We start from the raw sequence: 20,872 nt of genomic DNA, 5'->3' as shown, positions 1-20,872 counted from the left end.
AGCAAAAGAGGGACAAACAGCTACTGGACCACGAGGGGAGAATTCGAGAGATAAGTGACACCATAAGACAAAACAACATTAGAATAATTGGGATTCCAGAAGAAGAAGAAAGAGAGAGTGGAGCAGAAGGTATACTGGAGAGAATTATTGGGGAGAATTTCCCCAATATGGCAAAGGGAACGAGCATCAAAATTCAGGAGGTTCAGAGAACGCCCCTCAAAATCAATAGGAATAGGCCCACACCCCGTCACCTAATAGTAAAATTTACAATTCTCAGTGACAAAGAGAAAATTTTGAAAGCAGCCCAGGAAAAGAAGTCTGTAACATACAATGGTAAAAATATTAGATTGGCAGCTGACTTATCCACAGAGACCTGGCAGGCCAGAAAGAGCTGGCATGATATTTTCAGAGCACTAAACGAGAAAAACATGCCGCCAAGAATACTATATCCAGCTAGGCTATCATTGAAAATAGAAGGAGAGATTAAAAGCTTCCAGGACAAACAAAAACTGAAAGAATTTGCAAATACCAAACCAGCTCTACAGGAAATCTTGAAATGGGTCCTCTAAGCAAAGAGAGAGCCTACAAGTGGTAGATCAGAAAGGAACAGAGACGATATACAGTAACAGTCACCTTACAGGCAATACAATGGCACTAAATTCATATCTCTCAATAGTTACCCTGAATGTTAATGGGCTAAATGCCCCTGTCAAAAGACACAGGGTATCAGAATGGATAAAAAAACAAAACCCACCTATATGTTGCCTCCAAGAAACTCATTTTAAGCCCGAAGACACCTCCAGATTTAAAGTGAGGGGGTGGAAAAGAATTTACCATGCTAATGGACATCAGAAGAAAGCAGGAGTGGCAATCCTTATATCAGATCAATTAGATTTTAAGCCAAAGACTATAATAAGAGATGAGGAAGGACACTATATCATACTCAAAGGGTCTGTCCAACAAGAAGATTTAACAATTTTAAATATCTATGCCCCCAACGTGGGAGCAGCCAACTATATAAACCAATTAATAACAAAATCAAAGAAACACATCAACAATAATACAATAATAGTAGGGGACTTTAACACTCCCCTCACTGAAATGGACAGATCATCCAAGCAAAAGATCAGCAAGGAAATAAAGGCCTTAAACGACACACTGGACCAGATGGACATCACAGATATATTCAGAATATTTCATCCCAAAGCAACAGAATACACATTCTTCTCTAGTGCACATGGAACATTCTCCAGAATAGATCACATCCTCGGTCCTAAATCAGGACTCAACCGGTATCAAAAGATTGGGATCATTCCCTGCATATTTTCAGACCACAATGCTCTAAAGCTAGAACTCAACCACAAAAGGAAGTTTGGAAAGAACCCAAATACATGGAGACTAAACAGCATCCTTCTAAAGAATGAATGGGTCAACCGGGAAATTAAAGAAGAATTGAAAAAAATCATGGAAACAAATGATAATGAAAATACAACGGTTCAAAATCTGTGGGACACAACAAAGGCAGTCCTGAGAGGAAAATATATAGCGGTACAAGCCTTTCTCAAGAAACAAGAAAGGTCTCAGGTACACAACCTAACCCTACACCTAAAGGAGCTGGAGAAAGAACAAGAAAGAAACCCTAAGCCCAGCAGGAGAAGAGAAATCATAAAGATCAGAGCAGAAATCAATGAAATAGAAACCAAAAAAAACAATAGAACAAATCAACGAAACTAGGAGCTGGTTCTTTGAAAGAATTAATAAAATTGATAAACCCCTGGCCCGACTTAACAAAAAGAAAAGAGAAAGGACCCAAATAAATAAAATCATGAATGAAAGAGGAGAGATCACAACTAACACCAAAGAAATACAAACTATTATAAGAACATACTATGAGCAACTCTACGCCAATAAATTTGACAATCTGGAAGAAATGGATGCATTCCTAGAAACATATAAACTACCACAACTGAACCAGGAAGAAATAGAAAGCCTGAACAGACCCATAACCAGTAAGGAGATTGAAACAGTCATTAAAAATCACCAAACAAACAAAAGCTCAGGGCCAGACGGCTTCCCGGGGGAGTTCTACCAAACATTTAAAGAAGAACTAATTCCTATTCTCCTGAAACTGTTCCAAAAAAATAGAAATGGAAGGAAAACTTCCAAACTCATTTTATGAGGCCAGCATCACCTTGATCCTAAAACCAGACAAGGATCCCACCAAAAAAGAGAGCTATAGACCGATATCCTTGATGAACACAGATGCGAAAATACTCAACAAAATACTAGCCAATAGGATTCAACAGTACATTAAAAAGATTATTCACCACGACCAAGTGGGATTTATTCCAGGGCTGCAAGGTTGGTTCAACATCCGCAAATCAGTCAATGTGATACAACACATCAATAAAAGAAAGAACAAGAACCATATGATACTCTCAATAGATGCTGAAAAAGCATTTGACAAAGTACAGCATCCCTTCCTGATCAAAACTCTTCAAAGGGTAGGGATAGAGGGCACATACCTCAATATCATCAAAGCCATCTATGAAAAACCCACCGCAAATATCATTCTCAATGGAGAAAAACTGAAAGCTTTTCCGCTAAGGTCAGGAACACGGCAGGGATGTCCATTATCACCACTGCTATTCAACATAGTACTAGAGGTCCTAGCCTCAGCAATCAGACAACAAAAGGAAATTAAAGGCATCCAAATCGGCAAAGAAGAAGTCAAATTATCACTCTTCGCAGATGATATGATAGCATATGTGGAAAACCCAAAAGACTCCACTCCAAAACTGCTAGAACTTATACAGGAATTCAGTAAAGTGTCAGGATATAAAATCAATGCACAGAAATCAGTTGCATTTCTCTACACCAACAGCAAGACAGAAGAAAGAGAAATTAAGGAGTCAATCCCATTTACAATTGCACCCAAAACCATAAGATACCTAGGAATAAACCTAACCAAAGAGACACAGAATCTATACTCAGAAAACTATAAAGTACTCATGAAAGAAATTGAGGAAGACACAAAGAAATGGAAAAATGTTCCATGCTCCTGGATTGGAAGAATAAATATTGTGAAAATGTCTATGCTACCTAAAGCAATCTACACATTTAATGCAATTCCTATCAAAGTACCATCCATCTTTTTCAAAGAAATGGAACAAATAATGCTAAAATTTATATGGAACCAGAAAAGACCTCGAATAGCCAAAGGGATATTGAGAAAGAAAGCTAACGTTGGTGGCATCACAATTCTGGACTTCAAGCTCTATTACAAAGCTGTCGTCATCAAGACAGCATGGTACTGGCACAAAAACAGACACATAGATCAATGGAACAGAATAGAGAGCCCAGAAATAGACCCTCAACTCTATGGTCAACTAATCTTTGACAAAGCAGGAAAGAATGTCCAATGGAAAAAAGACAGCCTCTTCAATAAATGGTGCTGGGTAAATTGGACAGCCACATGCAGAAAAATGAAATTGGACCATTTCCTTACACCACACACAAAAATAGACTCAAAATGGATGAAGGACCTCAATGTGCAAAAGGAATCCATCAAAATCCTTGAGGAGAACACAGGCAGCAACCTCTTTGACCTCAGCCGCAGCAACATCTTCCTAGGAACAACGCAAAAGGCAAGGGAAGCAAGGGCAAAAATGAACTATTGGGATTTCATCAAGATCAAAAGCTTTTGCACAGCAAAGGAAACAGTTAACAAAATCAAAAGACAACTGACAGAATGGGAGAAGATATTTGCAAATGACATATCAGATAAAGGACTAGTGTCCAGAATCTATACAGAACTTAGCAAACTCAACACCCAACGAACAAATAATCCAATCAAGAAATGGGCAGAGGACATGAACAGACATTTCTGCAAAGAAGACATCCAGATGGCCAACAGACACATGAAAAAGTGCTCCATATCACTCGGCATCAGGGAAATACATATCAAAACCACAATGAGATATCACCTCACACCAGTCAGAATGGCTAAAATCAACAAGTCAGGAAATGACAGATGCTGGCGAGGATGCGGAGAAAGGGGAACCCTCCTCCACTGTTGGTGGGAATGCAAGCTGGTGCAGCCACTCTGGAAAACAGCATGGAGGTTCCTCAAAACGTTGAAAATAGAACTGCCCTATGACCCAGCAATTGCACTATTGGGTATTTACCCTAAGGATACAAACGTAGTGATCCAAAGGGGCACATGCACCCGAATGTTTATAGCAGCAATGTCCACAATAGCCACACTATGGAAAGAACCTAGATGTCCATCAACAGATGAATGGATCAAGAAGATGTGGTATATATACACAATGGAATACTATGCAGCCATCAAAAGAAATGAAATCCTGCCATTTGCGACAATATGGATGGAACTAGAGCGTATCATGCTTAGCGAAATAAGTCAAGCAGAGAAAGACAACTATCATATGATCTCCCTGATATGAGGAAGTGGTGATGCAACATGGGGGCTTAAGTGGGTAGGAGAAGAATAAATGAAACAAGATGGGATTGGGAGGGAGACAAACCATAAGTGACTTTTAATCTCACAAAACAAACTGAGGGTTGCTGGGGGGAGGGGGTTTGGGAGAAGGAGGTGGGATTATGGACATTGGGGAGGGTATGTGCTTTGGTGAGTGCTGTGAAGTGTGTAAACCTGGTGATTCACAGACCTGTACCCCTGGGGATAGAGTATTATGCCTCCATCAGAAAGGATGAATACCCAACTTTTGTAGCAACATGGACGGGACTGGAAGAGATTATGCTGAGTGAAATAAGTCAAGCAGAGAGAGTCAATTATCATATGGTTTCACTTATTTGTGGAGCATAACAAATAGCATGGAGGACATAGGGACTTAGAGTGGAGAAGGGAGTTGGGGGAAATTGGAAGGGGAGGTGAACCATGAGAGACTATGGACTCTGAAAAACAATCTGAGGGTTTTGAAGGGACGGGGGGTGGGAGGTTGGGGTACCAGGTGGTGGGTATTATAGAGGGCACGGATTGCATGGAGCACGGGGTGTGGTGCAAAAATAATGAATACTGTTATGCTGGAAATAAATAAATAAATAAATAAATAAATAAATAAATAAAGAATAGATCTCTGGCATGGAGACAATACCTAGGAAGTAAAAAAAAAAAAAAAAAAAAAAAAAGTCTAGGCTTTATCCATTGCCAAACTAGTGCAATATACAGCTATGTGTTCATTTCCTGAGACTGATGCAACAAATTACCACAAATATGGTGTCTCAAAATGACATAAATGAGTTATCTTACAGTTTTAGAGGTGAGAAGTGAAATATGTCTCATTGGGTAAAATTGTGATGTCCCTTTCTCTAGGCTCCAGGGGAGATATTCATCTCCTTGCCTTTCCAGCTTCTAGAGACAACCTGCCTGCATTTCTTGGTCTGTGCCCCTTCTCCCATCATCGGGGCCAGCAATGATGTTTGAGTTTAACATTATATCCTTCTGGTACTATTCTGTAGTCAACTCTCCCTGACCTTGAAGGACCTGTGTGATCACACAAGTAATCCACAGTCATCTCCCATCTCGACATCCTCAATTTACTCATATTTACAACACCTCTTGTGCTATGATAGTTAAAATATTTCCAGTTTATAGAGATTAGGGCATGTTCATCTTTGCCAGAGAAGGGGAGGTGAAAGGTGTATGGTTACTCTGCAGAACTTACTATTGTCAATATTTTCTTTTCTTTACTTCTTAAAATAATTCGTGGTGGTGTTTTGCATTGGCTTTAGAATAGGAGATTATGAGAACCATAATATAGCTCATAGAAATAAAGGCCCTGATATCAGATCACAGGGGTTCTAGGTGATCTCTCTGATTCTTTCCCTGTCGTGGCCGTCGTGACAAATTGACCAGGAAAACGTGAGGGTTAAGAGAATGGTGAAAAGAAATTAAAAGACAAAGAGATGGGGGCAGGAGGGACACTGAGGATGATGTCCAACAGTGCTGATTTTATTCCACATCTTACAAGCATTTATAAGGCAGACCACAATAGGAGGGGTAATACATCAGTACCTAGTCAGATGGCAGCAAGTTTCTATAACAAGTTTACATTAACTACAAGCAAACCTCATGATGCCAGGTAGTCTCGGCTAAAGCCATTAGCAAGACAATCAACCAGGGAGTGGGTTATGGGAGGTACAGAACAAGGACCAACAAAGAACTCATGACCCTGACCACATTGTTCCCTTCTGTAGGGAGAGGGTGTGGGAAGTCAGGTAGGCGAGCACACGACACATAGCACAGACCCTTTCTCAGTGTTACTCAACTTTCCCGTCCTTAACCCCTTGTCAAGGTGTCCCGACTTTGAAGGAGACACAGGGCCTGGTTTGGTCCTTTGAAGGTCAGGGCCTGGTTTGGTCCTCGTCTCCAACTGTGCCATGGCCTCCAACATTTCCCACTGTGTAGCTTTTTGTAACTTTTCCTAGTCTCATATTTCTCATCTCTAGAAGGACAATAATAATGGTATCTCATAAGTTTATTGAGAAGATTAAATTATTTGTCATGTCAAACTCAGCAGACTGTCAGGCAACGAAGGAGCCCCCAGTGAATGCTAGCTGTAAGGACACTTTAGAATGCCATGTTTAAGTGAATCTGCTTTAGCTTCCAGTTGTCAGTAGTGTTGATTCAGGAAAATTAAAGAAAAATATTCTGTAAGTGAAGCTGGGAAGAATGTGTCTCCATGTTTTCGCTTTCCTGTTCATGGTAGCATGCCATTCATGTGAAAGGTACACTTCGGAGTGGAAGCAAAGGAGGTTGACTTTGTAATATCCAAAAGTCATTATAGGATATGTGCAACCCAAAGTATTTTTCTCACAAAATATATATCAAAATGGAGTCAGAATAATCTGTTATGGAATCTCTACTCTGTGTTAAAATTATTGAGGAACTTTGATATTAATTTATGTGACTATGAGACAATTACTTCCCACTTCATAATACAAAACACTCTGTTGTCACTATTGCAAATATATGCTTTGTGCATTTAATTAGATCAGCTGTTTGCATCACTAAGCAAATAAAATTCCAAGGAGACCTTGAATCTAAATCTTTACTTGTTGGCTTGAACTGGGTTTTCAGTTGATGTGGTTTTCTGCTTTAGTGGATAAGAAAAGCAATAATAACTTTCATCATGAAAAGTTACTAGAATACACAGAAAATATTTTTGAGTGCTTAGTAAGTTATAGCAAAGACACGTGTAAGTTAATATCATACTTACCTGATCCATAATCAAAAGCAAGAGTATTAGAAAAAGTGTGGAACTCGTGATATAACCTGGATCCTTTTCTAGGTTCACAGTAATCAACTTTGAGAACATGGACTAATTACGTGACCTGTGTAGGTTTCAGTTCCTTAAGAATGTTATTCTAGGAAAATCATAGAACATCCTAAAATATTCTTTGAAAATACTTGAGTTTGAGGCAGACATAAACTAGTTGGAATCAGTTTAGAATGTTTTAAAATATTGGATTAAGTCAATAATTGCTTTTATTCTGCGTAACAACAGATGCTCTTTGCAAATTTTGGATAGTTTGGTCCATATCCCCATTATTGCATTAGCTCTGAATGGTACTTTATAACCTTTTTTAGCTGGGGTAGAATTTTTTTAAGTATGACTGCTATAGTCAATGGATTAGCCAGCTCATTTTCTATTTTTAACTACCTGAGGTAACATTTGAAGCTGCAATTAAAATATGTAAACATATTGTACTATATATAATCTTAAAATTTTTCTTTGTTGTTTTTTTCCTATTCCATTATTGGAAAATGACAGAAAAGCAACCTTAAAGAGAGCTTGACAATTTCTATAAAGGATTTGACTAATAGCCTCTTTTTAGTGACAGTTTCACTCCAAGAGAATTTCTTGGTAAATAAACCAATTCAGTAAAGTAAGCTTCTTTTCTTGTTGAACTTTTTCTTAGAAGTACTAAATAAAAAGTAAAAATATAAAGAAGGGTTTAAACATAAAATAGCTCAGAATAAAGAATTTTTACATGCCATGAAAGATAAAGAAACTTAAAACCAAGGAGAAATCAATGGCGAATGTTGTCTTGGCCCAGGATTGATATGATACATGAATAGTGGTTCTAGGAAACAGAGGTGGGGGTTTTAATACCACTCAGGGCAAGGAGACTGCCTTTAGCCTACTGTAGGTAGAGGGCTGAAACAGAGTTCCTTGCATAAAGGCTGTTCATCTATTCAAAAGACGAAGAGAATCAGAAAAACACTTCCCAGTAGTAAAGAAGGAGTGACAAGATAGTTTCTTGACTAAACATCAGGGACTGATGCTGGAATAAAACAGGAAGTTTTGTGATATTCTTCTTATCTAAGCCTCTATTACACAGTAGAGAAATTTGAATTTACTCAGACACCATGATGCTGGAAAAACTAGCCAACACATGAGCATGAAAACTGCTTTTGAACACCACAAACCACTAAGATCTTGACAAAACGTGTGTGAAATCACCATGCAAAATTTCCACAAGCCTACATATGGACTATCACAGGAAAGAAAACAGATTCCTAAGAAGTTTTTTCTGTCACATATGCACCCAAATTAAAAGCTGATTGGGTAAATAAATAGCCATAAGATAACCAGCAATGAGAATAAATGAAAAGCAATAAAACAAAGCAAAGAAGGAACTGGGATCCAAAATCAAGGGTGACGAGATCAATATGAAAGATCCTGTAAGGGTACAGTTAGCATAATTAAATAAGTAAAAGAATGAATGGATGCTATGTTAAAAGAAAAGTAAAATATAAGGGATACAGATATTTGAAAAATAAATAGAATTTTAAGTCATGTTATACAGAATTGTAGTTACTATTTCAATAGATATGTTATACAACTAATTAGAGTAAGGAATTAGTAAACTGGAAACTTGAAGAATCACTCAGCATGTAGGACTAGTACATAAAAAGAGTAAATCATAAGAAAAATTAAGATACATGGAGAAAGACTGAAAAGGCCAAATATCTATTGACGTTCCAAAAGATAGAAAAAGGAATGCAGGCAAGACATGGTGGAAGAGTTAATGGCAAAGGGTTACAGATTTGAAGAAAGGCTTGAGTCCTCAGATTTAATAAACAATGTACCCATCTACTGACTACCTAATTTAGGAAATAAAACAAACCTGTATCTTTGAAGACTGCATGTTTAGGGTAGGCTAGGTTATGGAAATCAACCACCACAAATCTCACAGGCTGAGCTTGACCGACATTTATCCCTGACTTGTGTTAAGTGTCTGACTGAAGTTGGAAAGAATAAAAGCAAAAATTAATAAAGTGGAAAGGTAAAAAAGGAGAGTAATTAATTAATATATCCAAGAGCTGGAAATAATGAAAAGATAAATTAAGCAGAATTTCTTAAAAATTATTCTTTTTATTTTTATAAAAATAATTTTGAAAATCTTAATAAATCATTTTGTAGTTGATCTTAGGATAATGAAAGACACAATGTTAAATTAGAGTCTTTTGAAATTTGAAATAGTTGAAAAATAGCTTTCAAGTAGTCTCTGGACTCTAAGTAGCAGATTCTTTAGTAAAGAACACATTCTATTATGGAATACATAAGGAGATGAAACTCTACTCAATTTAATAGATGAAAGTAGCATACCTCTGGTAATAAACCTTGAGAGAGCATCAATAAAATCATATCCTAATATATTTTTTTGGTAACGAATGGAAAATATTTAAAGTGCTTCTCAGACAAATAATGAATAGTAACAGAATAACCCAGTGTGATTAAAGAGGGATAATTTCAGGAACATAAGACTGAATCATTATCAATATAATGATCACAATAGAATGTCCAATTATAAAACCCATGCAATCATCTCAAAGAATGACAAAGTGACATTTGGTAAAATTGAACATACATTCCAGATGAAAGTAATAATAACAGCTGAAACAACTACAGCATGATTCTTAGTATTCTGAAAATAGAAACATCTTTTTTATCCTTAGATTCACCAATTATTAATTCATTCAAGTATTAATTAAGCTAAATAATAAGCATTTATAAAATGTCTACAGTGTTCCTGTTATTTGTTTAATAAGATGCACACAGCTGATATTGTAGTGAACAATGAAACAGTAACTTAGAATGGGCAAATAACTAGCAGTTGAGTGTACTGTTCTATTAGAGTGCCCTTCTATTATGTCTGTGATAAACACTGCTAAACTCTTTCAGGGCTCTTTCTTGCTGAACCTGGATATGATCTCAGAATTCTGAATGTGTTTCTCATGGCAACCAGCAGTTGCTCCCATTTGATTGGTCATGTCTTACCAGATGCGACCTCCTCATGGCCCCTCACCAACAGCTGTTCCTGTCTGGAAACCTAGGAAGGCTATATTACCAGGAGTTAATGTGGCTTTTGAATTATAATACAATACACCATATTGGGATAAGTGAAGGGATATGAGATACAAAATGGGACTGCTTTTTCTCATAATTTGAGAATTTTCATTATTTTAGAGTGTTGTCGTGAAGGGAGAATGGTAAGAGGGGTGAAGGCAATGAGATGTCAGCATTTGTGGTGGATGGTTGAGGAAGTCATGGCTGTGGGTTTTCTTCACTCTGTAAAGAAGGAACACGGTTTATCTGTGAACTTGCAAAAGTAGAGCATGTGGGAAATTGCATTTGGGTGGAGAGATTCTGGAATAGTCCTGGAGCAAGATGGAAGAGGTTCAGATAGAGTAACAAAACCAAAATTTTTTCATGGTTTTGGAGACATCAATGAAATTTATAAGTGAAATGTTTACAGTTGAGTTCAACTAGGACAATAAAGATAAAAGGCTGATCACTTATGCTGGCATAGAGAAAAGACTCTCCTGTCTACTATCTGTCATCTGTCACCTATCTATCTATCTGTCATCATCTATCTATCTTCTGTCATCTCTATTTGTTATCTGTCTTACTCATCTCTATCTCATATTATCTCTCTTACTACAATTACAATGATATATGTAGCACGACTTCAGAGACTTAGAAGAAATCTCCATTTTTGTCAATATACTTTTATATAGTATTTTATATACTATAGTTTATGTTTTAAGTATGTTATGTCTCCTGACTGGCCCATGCTTTTTTAGAGCAGAATCTGTCAATTAGTTCAATTCTTAATCCCATACTAGTGTCTACAGAACGCTAGAAGTCGTTAAGAATCTGTGAATGATGAAATGAAAGAGTTAACAGTCTATGTCATAATCAGAAATTAAAATCATGGCTTATTGTTATTTCCTTAAGTGTGGAATGTTACCACAGGATGTATATTAGATCATTTTATGTGGTTTATAGACATGACATTCAAGAGTATTGTCTCACACAGTGACAAATGTATTTCCTTTCCTCTTTCAGTTATTTTCTATTCTTTTTGGTTTTGATATGATGAAAAGTCTCTTCTGGGGGATTCTATGTCTTTAACATCCAATACTTGTTAAGGAATCTTTTAAGGAAAAAGAGAACAATTCTTAGAGCCAGAAATTTCAAATTGTTGTTATATATGAGTAGAATTTAATAAAAATGTTTTTTTCCAGTACTTATCGTGACTACGAAAAATATACTAAAAAGCAGTGGTATGTGTACCACTGGTATAAAAGCAGGGGGAACTTAACTGTTACTAATTTCCATGGTGTAAATATCCAAATATTATTTTCATGAAAGATTTTTCTCTCTGAATGTTTTTTTAGAGTGTTTTTTTTTTTTTTAATTTACTTGACAGAGAGAGAGAGCACGAGTAGGCAGAGCATCAGGCAGAGGGAGAGGGAGAAGCAGGTTCTCTACTGAGAAGGGACCCCAATGTAAGGCTCTATCCCAGGACCCTGGGATCATGACCTGAGCTGAACGCAGATGGTTAGCCAACTGAGCCACCCAGGCACCTCTCTCTGAATGTGTTTCAAATATGTTAGTGTTCCGGGGCACCTGGGTGGCTCAGTGGGTTAAACCTCTGTCTTTGGCTCAGGTCAGGATCTCAGGATGCTGGGATTGAGCCCCACATCAGGATCTCCACTCAGTGGGGAGCTTGCTCATCCCCTCCCCCGCCTGCCTCTCTGCCTACTTGTGATCTCTGCCAAACAAATAAAAAATCTAAAAAAAATATATGTGGGTTCTCCATGCACATGAGTCTCTGATGGGTACGAACCGGTGCCTTTTCCTGTGAGGAAGTCTATTCCATTCTCCATGATGTCTGGATGTATCTTTTGCTCTTGATTCTCTGCCTTGATTTTATGGTTTTCTTTTCTTCTTTTCCTTCTAGTTCTTTTTCCTACTTTTTTGTCTTTTCACTTTCCTTTTCCCTCCAACTGATCACAAGGTAAAATTCAAGAATTATTTTCATTAATGTATATAATTATAGAGTTCTGTATTCTGTACTATGCTTCTGAAAATTTGATGATCATTAAAACATTTTTAGTTCTCCAAAAAATGTTATGTGAAGTAGCTTAGATTATTTTCCTCAAGTCAAGTTGTAGTAGAAAGAAAAGTTCCTCCTCTTATAAAACCAAAAAGTGGATTGTATTATATATTTGTTCAAAAAGGAGAAAAAAGTGACAATTTCTTTTCCCCAGTTGCTTAGTTTTCTGTACCATTTCAGTTACTGAGGTAATGTTTCTTAAAGATAGAGCTTTATGGCTCTCTAAAATGCATAAAATTTTAATTGCAGAAGAATTTTAAAAGAAAAAAAATATGATGTCATTAAAATCTTTCAGGAAACATTTAGAGTCCTGAGATAAGCTTCCAATAAAAAGTATCTTGAGGAATTTTTCTTCCAGGTTAAGAAAATAACTTTTCTTTCTGGTGTTTTAGTGACTTTACATCAACCCTAAAGTTATATTGTACAATGTTTCTGGTGTGACTAATCACACTTGTGAGGTAGTATGTCCTCATTGTTTTAATTTCTTTGATAGTTCTGTCATTTATTTCTCTCAAAGTGAAGCAATCATCCTGAGGCAGGAGAAATTTTATTTTGTGTGAGAGTACACAAGGGAATTTTTCTTTTTGAAGGATATGTTTCATATTTTCTCTCTAAAAGCTACTAAATGATCACATTTATTCTAAAAATTCAGAAGAGTGTCAGAACACTTTTTCCCAAGGACACTTTCTCACAAAGCACCATTCCTCAGTATTTGTGGTAAAGGCTTTGGTTTGTTTCATTAAAATCATACTTTGCTACATTATCTCTTTTTTACTTTCTGAATCAGGAAGACTGTAGACCCCTGGGGGGAAAAAAAAAATCATACAGGACCTTCTACACTGGTGTCTCTCAGAGTGATCCAGTCGAAAGTTATTATTATTATTCATCTTTCTAGAGCAGACTTTAAGTGAAACTATTGTTAAGAAATTAGATGTGGATTACATTGCCATCTTTGTGGCATTTAATCGCTCATTCCAATGTTTGCAAATGTTTGCAAATGTTTGTAATAAAAACATCACTTTGAACATAAGTAGACTTTGTTTACTCTTATTGGTCCATATATGGTTTGTTTTGCAGTAATAAAAAAAGGTTAGAAGCTAAATTTAATTACACAGGGTTAAATGTTTCATTATCAAAACTAGGAGACTATTTATGAGATGTTTTTCACATTTGTTCTGGGAAGTACACACTAATGCAGTACTTAGGTTGAAGTTATGGTCAGAAGTACCTGGAGCCTTCTAGTTTGTTTCCGCACTCAACAGAAAGGAGGTTGGTATACACTGTTGTCAGTCTAAGGAGCAGTGCTGATCAGATGCCATCTCAGATTATAGAATTCTATTTTTTTTAAAAGGATTTTATTTATTTGACAAAGAGAGAGAGATAGCACAGAAGTAAGTGGAGGGCCAGAGGGAGAGGAAGAGGGGTAGGGAGAAACAGACTCCATGCTGAGCAGGGAGTCCAGTGCTGGGCTCAAACCCAGGACCCTGGGATCATGACCTGAGCTGAAGGCAGATGCTTAGCCAGCTGAGCCACCCAGGTGCCCCGGGATTTTAAGTCTTTACAGTCATAATTGATTCAGGATCATCAAGCCCAATGCTCAACAAGGAATTCTTGCTTTTTTTTTTTTTTTAAGTGCAAAAGGTGTTTTTATTATTGTACATGGAAAGAGCTGTGGGTAGAAAAGCTGTACTGAGATGGTGAGGAGTGACTGATTGTATACTTTTTAGTTAGTGGAAGTCGGGGATAACCTAAGTCTTTAAGGAATTTGGAGGCAAGGCTTTTAGGATCTTGAGGGGTTAGCTGCTCTTAAGATAAGGTTACTTTTAGTCTTTTTTTTTCCCTAACTCACTTCTATTACTTTTAGTCTTTAATGAAACATAAGAATTGAAGCACTAAAGCAGCCATGAGTTCCTTGAGGAATGTTATATTCTGCATGTTTCAGATATTTATTAGTGGGCTGCAAGCTTTTAGGAAATTTAATTTAAGCTACATTTTTTCCCCTTTGTTTTCCTCATCAATAACCATGCCACCTTTTTGTTGGATTACTATTTTCAAGTATAGAATAAATGCTGAGTATTAGCTTTGGGGAGGAAATCTAAGAAGAGAATTGACATACTGAAGGAATTAAACATAAAAGCTGCTTTATATTCCTACTAGGGACTAATTATAACCAAAGAAGAGGTATAATGTCTATAGTTTTAAAAATTAAAAAAAATAGAGCTAACATTCTCCTAGTACTGTAGATGAATCAGTAAAAAATGTTTGAGAAATCATTTTTTCCAGACTTCCTAATTAGTCTGGAACTCATTATTGTTATTGTTTAAAACATAAGCCATATATGATTAATAAGTTACTCAATATGGTACCTGTACTAACTACCTTTCAAAAGCTCTTAATATTTCTTGGAGCTATGTGGTGAGCCACAACAAAAGCAGAAAGTTATAATAAGGATAAAAATGGTTAATGTTTCGCTGAATTGGTTAAACGATGAAAAAATCAAATCAGTATCAAAGGATTGAAATGAACAAAACCAAGATTACCCTATCTTGGAAAGTTCAATGTTCTAGTTTTTAAAAATATATTATTTATTTATTTGACAGAGAGAGAGAGAGAGATCACAAGCAGTCAGAGCAGCAGGCAGAGAGAGAGGGGGAAGCAGAGAGCCCAATGCAGAGCTCGATCCCAGGACCCACGACCTAAGCTGAAGGCAGAGGCTTAACCCACTGAGACACCCAGGTGTCCTGGATGTTCTAATTTTTAAAACCTCAAATTAACATTTCTTGTGTGACCTCTTAACAATTCACAGACATTAATTTCACCTTAACTTTCTGATTTGCATTTACCATTATTTATCATATGCTGTATAATGTCATTTTAACCATTCAGTATGCAATATCTCTATTACTGAGTCTAAGAAATTAATTTAATGGTAAATTCAAGGACTAGCAGAATCACATTACATTAAAAAATTGAGAACAGGACAATGAACATTTTGGCAGGAAAACTGTTTTAGAAATTAGGAGTGACTTTTGTATGGAATTATGGGGGCTGATAATTATGTTAGTTTCCTAGTGCTGCTGTAACAAAGTACCACAAACTAGGTGGCTGAGGACAACTGCAACTTATTGTCTCACAATTCTAGAGGTCAGAAGTCCGAATTTAAAGTGTCAGCAGGACCATGATCCCTCCAAAACCTACAAGGGCGAATTGTTCACCTCTTAGCTTCTGATGGTTTGCCAGCAATCCTTGGCATTCCTTGGCTTGCGGCTGTAGCACAGTCTTTGCCTCTGCCATCACATGGAGTTCTCACTGTGCATCTGTGTCCATATTTTCCTCTTCTGATAAAGATAGCAGTTGTATTCATATTGGATTTAAGTCCACCCTGCTGATCTCATCTGCACTTGATTACATCTGCACTTTCAAATTATACCACAATCACAGGTACTGGGTCTTTCTTTGAGGACATAATTCAATCCAGAGCAACAATTAAAATTTACCTTTAAGTAACAAATTTTTAAATTTATTTTATTGAAAATATAGAGCAGGAGACACAGCAATAAAGAGAAATCAAATGTTATGGCAAAATATGGTAGATGTTATGACTTTAAATGGGAAGGACACTTTTTAAAAAATTTGGACACATGTTCTTGAAGTCAAACCTAGTATTCAAAAGTCCTGAGGCCCATGGAGTTTTTCTGAGAACATACAGACAGGGAACACAGAATACTAATTAATTTACTGTTAGGGGCCAGTTCTATGTTGACATTTAAAAAACACAAAAACAAAAACAATGACAGTATGAAAAAAAGAACTTTTATAAGACATTATCTTATATACATATAGATAAAAACTTATTTATTTCTTTATTTGAGAAAGAGTGAGAGAGAGAGGGAGAATGCCAGCAGGGTGAGCAGCAGAAAACTCCCTACTGAGTGGGGATCCTGATGTCAGGCTCAATTGCAGGACCTGGAGATCATGACCTGAGCTAAAGGCAGATGTTTAACTAACTGAGCCAGCCAGAGGCCCCTAGATAAAAACTTCTAAACAAAGGATTAAAAATCCAGGTCGATTGTGTATATATACCACATCTTCTTGATCCATTCATCTGTTGATGGACATCTAGGTTCTTTCCATAGTTTGGCTATTGTGGACATTGCTGCTATAAACCTGGTGATTCACAGACCTGTACCCCTGGGGATAAAAATATATGTTTATAAAAAATAAAAAATTAATTAAAAAAAAATCCAGGTCGAACAATGTATGTATTAAACATGATGAAAATAGGTTTATTCTGCTAATGTAATTGGTCCAGCAGTTTTAAAGTATTGATAGAATTTATGTCATGAATATTAAAAGGAAAAAGAAATGATAATTTCAATGTTTGTAGAAAAAAAGCATTCTAGATAAAATGCAGCAACCCTCTTGATTTTCAGAAAAGGTCTTAGTAGTATTCTAGGAAATCGGAACACCGTGTCTTAATAAAAAGAAGCTCAAAAAAAAAATCTATTGGAATTGATTAAATGTTAAAAGCATTTCATTTAAACACATGAATAAGACAAGAATGACAACTATGATTAATATTCAAAGTTGTACTGAAAACCATAGTGAGGCAATAAAATAAGAAAGAAATAATACTGGAAAGGATCAAATAAAATTGTCATAATTATTTTTTTGCAAATTGTGTACATAGTAAACTAAGAGGAATGTTAAGAAAAGTCAAATGCAATACCAAATGAGAAGAAAAGATTAACAAAAGCTACGCAGCATTTTAGGAAGAAAATCTCAGAACTTTCTGGTTACTGAAGAGAACTTAAGAAATGGAAGTATGGATTTTGTGCAGGAGAAATAAAATTCAATAATTCAAATGTGTCAATATTCCCCTACAATTATGTATTTATTGTGATTCTAATTAAGATATTAATAGTTCTTTGTTGTGGCATCAACTGGCTTATTTTAAAATTAACTTGGTAGATAAAATAGCCAGGAAGATTCTAATTGAGTGATTTGATGTTCCAGTTAGCAATACTTATTATACAGCTTTTAGTAATTAATATAGTGTGATATTGATTCAAGAATAGACAAATAGACTGATAGAATAGAATAGAAAGCCATGCACAAAAAATGTGCTCCTGTGTGGAATCATGATATTTGAAAGTAGTGCAAGACAAATTAGGGAGAAATGAGAAGCGGTGCAGTAAAAATTGGCTCTTCATGGATAAAAATGAGTATGGATTCCTATCTCACATCATATATGAAAATCAATTCCAAATAGATGAGAGACTTAAATCTGAGAGGCAGAAGTTTAAAACTTTTAAAATCTAAAGAATTTTTACAACATTGGGGAAGAAAGTTTTTTTTTTACATTAAATTAAAAAAAACTATAAAGAATAGATAAAATTGACTTTAAGATGAAGACAATATTTTCATCAAAATCTAATAATGAGAATAATTAATATAAAGGGTTGCTGCAATTTACCTGGAATGTTTTTTTCTACAAACATTGAAAGTATCATTTCTTTTTCCTTTTAATCTTCATTACATAAATTCTATCAATAATTAATATAATTAATTATATAATTAACATTAATATAATAATTAATAATTAATAATAATTAATATAATTAATGACAGTGGCTCAGTCAGTTAAGCATCTGACTTGATTTTGGCTGCAGTCAATGATCTCAGGGTTCTGGGATCAAGTCCCAGTTGTACTCTGCACTCAATGGGGAGTCTTCTTTTTTTTTTTGACTTAAAATCCCAAATTTGAGGAATAAACATTTGAACATAAATAACAGTGCATTAGCATCCAGAATATGTACAGAACTCCTAAAGTAAGACAGGAAAACATAGCCCAAAAGAAAAGTTGTAAAAAGACATGATATAAATAGGTATTTTACCTATATTTAAAAAAGAATGCCCAATCAATATATCAGATGCTCAACTAAGTAATCTGGATAATGAAAAATCATAGTGAAACACTATTTCACAGCCATCAAATTAGCACAAATTTTACTAAATAGGCATATTTTCAAGTTAGTCTTAGAGAAATAATGAGTGGTCATCTGATTTTAAATCTCTTAACATGGCCTCCTACAGAACTATGAGACTGATGAAGAAGACACACAAAATAACACATGACTCCTATGTTCAGAATTAGTAGGAGACAAGAATGGCATGAATTTCAAATTACTTTAAGTTTGAAAATAATCACCAAGTTCCAACAGAGCTGCCATTGAAGCTCCGCTTCCACAGCAAGTCCGTGAGCATGGAGAGAAGGATGGAGAAATTTAAAAGTCTTTGTGGGCAAAAGGGGATCAGGCCATATAGATGAACTATGAGAAAAAAGAAATCTCTCTAGAAGGACATGGTTCAACAATAAGAGTTAAATCACCAAATGTAGCTCTGGAACCTGGGAGTCTATGACCCCAGTCACAGGGCTGAAAGTAACCAGAGGTAGCCATGTCTTGGTGACAGAAGATAAGTAGAGAGGGGATAGCACCCCTTCTATACATAGAAGCCAAGCAGAATGAAGTGAAGTGAAGAATGCTGTAGGAATGAAAGAGAAATAAAAGCCACCAGTGCCTGCTGTCTTCCACTGTCACCAATACTTCAAAGATGCTGTACTTTGTGTCAGTGACAGAAGATTATGCTACTGAACTAGAAATCATTTCATGAAATGCCTAGGAATAAAAAGAGAGAGAGAGAGAGAGAGAGAGAGAAAGTTTATTTCAAATAAAGCTATGTAGCAAGAAAACAAAAATGCAAATCAAAAAAATTTCAGAGAAAAATTCTCCCAGGGGAAAAAAATTGAAACAGAAGGAATCTATAATATGACACTTGAATCTGAATTAAATAAGCACTCAAACACTCAAACAAGTACGTGAGATATTAAAAAAAAAAACAGCTATCTTCAAAAATTAAGAAAAGAAATGCAGGGGGAGGAGAAGGAGCAGGAGGGGGGAGGTGGAGAGGGGCTGAGGGGGAGGGGAGGAAGGAGGATGTGGGGGAAGGAGAGGGGCGATAGCAATGAGATTTGACTAAACAAAAACCTGAAGAACAAATTCCACATGACAAAGACACTATCCATTAAAACTGAAGATGCATCACAGAGAACTTCTCTATGCTCATTGTAAGAGTATGAACTATACATCTATTTGGACAGCAGTTTGGCATTATCTATTAGTGTCTAAGGTGTCATGCTCCCACATTCAGCATTTGAAGCTTTAGCATCCGCATATTCTAGAGCAGGGATCTGCAAATCACAGCCCACTGACCAAATCTAACTACCTGATTTTGTAAGTAAAAGTTTATTGTAACAAAACTGTGTCCCCCCCCCCTTTTTTTTTAATGTGTTGTCTTTGGCTGCTTTTGTGAAAAGGGAAGAGTTGAGTAATTGCAAAATGGAGCCCACAATGCTGAAAATATTTATAACTTTATCATTTGTTGTAAAAATTTGCTGATGGCTAGCCTAGAAAGACCTTTGTCTGTATGAAGAAAAATTTATGAGAAAGTTTATAGTAAAAAACTGAAAACACCAGTAGAACAGTCAACTAAATTGGGAGTATTCAACGGGCTACTATAGAACAGAGAAAAGGAAGCAGATGTGTACAACAATAGGAATGAATCTCTCCAAATAAACCGTTGAGTGAAACAAAGGAAGTATGAACATGGTGTTTCCAACTGTGTCAAGGTTAAAGCATATGCAGCTGAACTGAATGGAGTCTATGGGATCATACACATAAAATAAAATGTAAAAGTAACATATGGGACAGGTCAAGTTGTTCACTTGCTTATTATATTATTTCCTCAAATTATTTTTTCACTCTGTTTAACCTACATACCATATACACTGACACAGACATTTTTAATAGTTAATTTGTTACATGTTTCTGAAAGAATTAGTTGGATATAGATCTGCACACACACACACTCACTATTATATTCCATATACTTACAGAGTATAAAGAAGAACACAGTGGATGTTATATGACTAGGGTTAAACGCTCTTGGTTAGGTCATTGCTCTGTTCCCTGGTCAGCTAAGTGATCCCTAAATTATTCTATCATCTCAAAGTTGTTACTTGTAAAATGGGAATAATAATAATCTCTTTCTTTTTATTGTGTATAACTTAAAAAATGCTCTGTAGTCATTTGTATAAATAGTACTATCATTGTCATTTTCACAGTCCAGCATGTGATGTCTGTACATCTTTCTTTCAGGTTGTATAGCACACCAGGCAACATTGACTTCTGGCCTGCCCTCATGGTTGAAGACCTGATCCCTGGCACAAGAGTGGGACCAACACTTATGTGCCTGTTTGTTACCCAGTTTCAGCGGTTAAGAGATGGAGATAGGTAAAGATTTGTCTTCTATTTGTCAAAGATAACGAAATCAGTTTTTTTGCCCCCAAATATAG

At 36.0% G+C, this 20,872-nt stretch overlaps 1 protein-coding gene across 4 annotated transcripts in view; it reads left to right on the top strand.

Moving 5' to 3' along the window:
• Positions 1 to 20,872, top strand: part of PXDNL (peroxidasin like) — a 491,033-nt gene that overhangs the window by 421,806 nt on the left and 48,355 nt on the right. For all 4 annotated transcript variants that reach the window (XM_032315673.1, XM_032315672.1, XM_032315671.1 and 1 more), the window contains one exon: positions 20,676 to 20,810. In XM_032315673.1, the coding sequence (XP_032171564.1) occupies positions 20,676 to 20,810 (135 nt within the window). The remainder of the gene's footprint in view (positions 1 to 20,675; positions 20,811 to 20,872) is intronic.

Source organism: Mustela erminea, chromosome 16 (assembly GCF_009829155.1).
Source record: "Mustela erminea isolate mMusErm1 chromosome 16, mMusErm1.Pri, whole genome shotgun sequence".
NCBI lineage: Eukaryota > Metazoa > Chordata > Mammalia > Carnivora > Mustelidae > Mustela > Mustela erminea.
The sequence above is the reverse complement of the archived record's forward strand: the minus strand, read 5'-3'. Positions and strand labels throughout refer to the sequence as shown.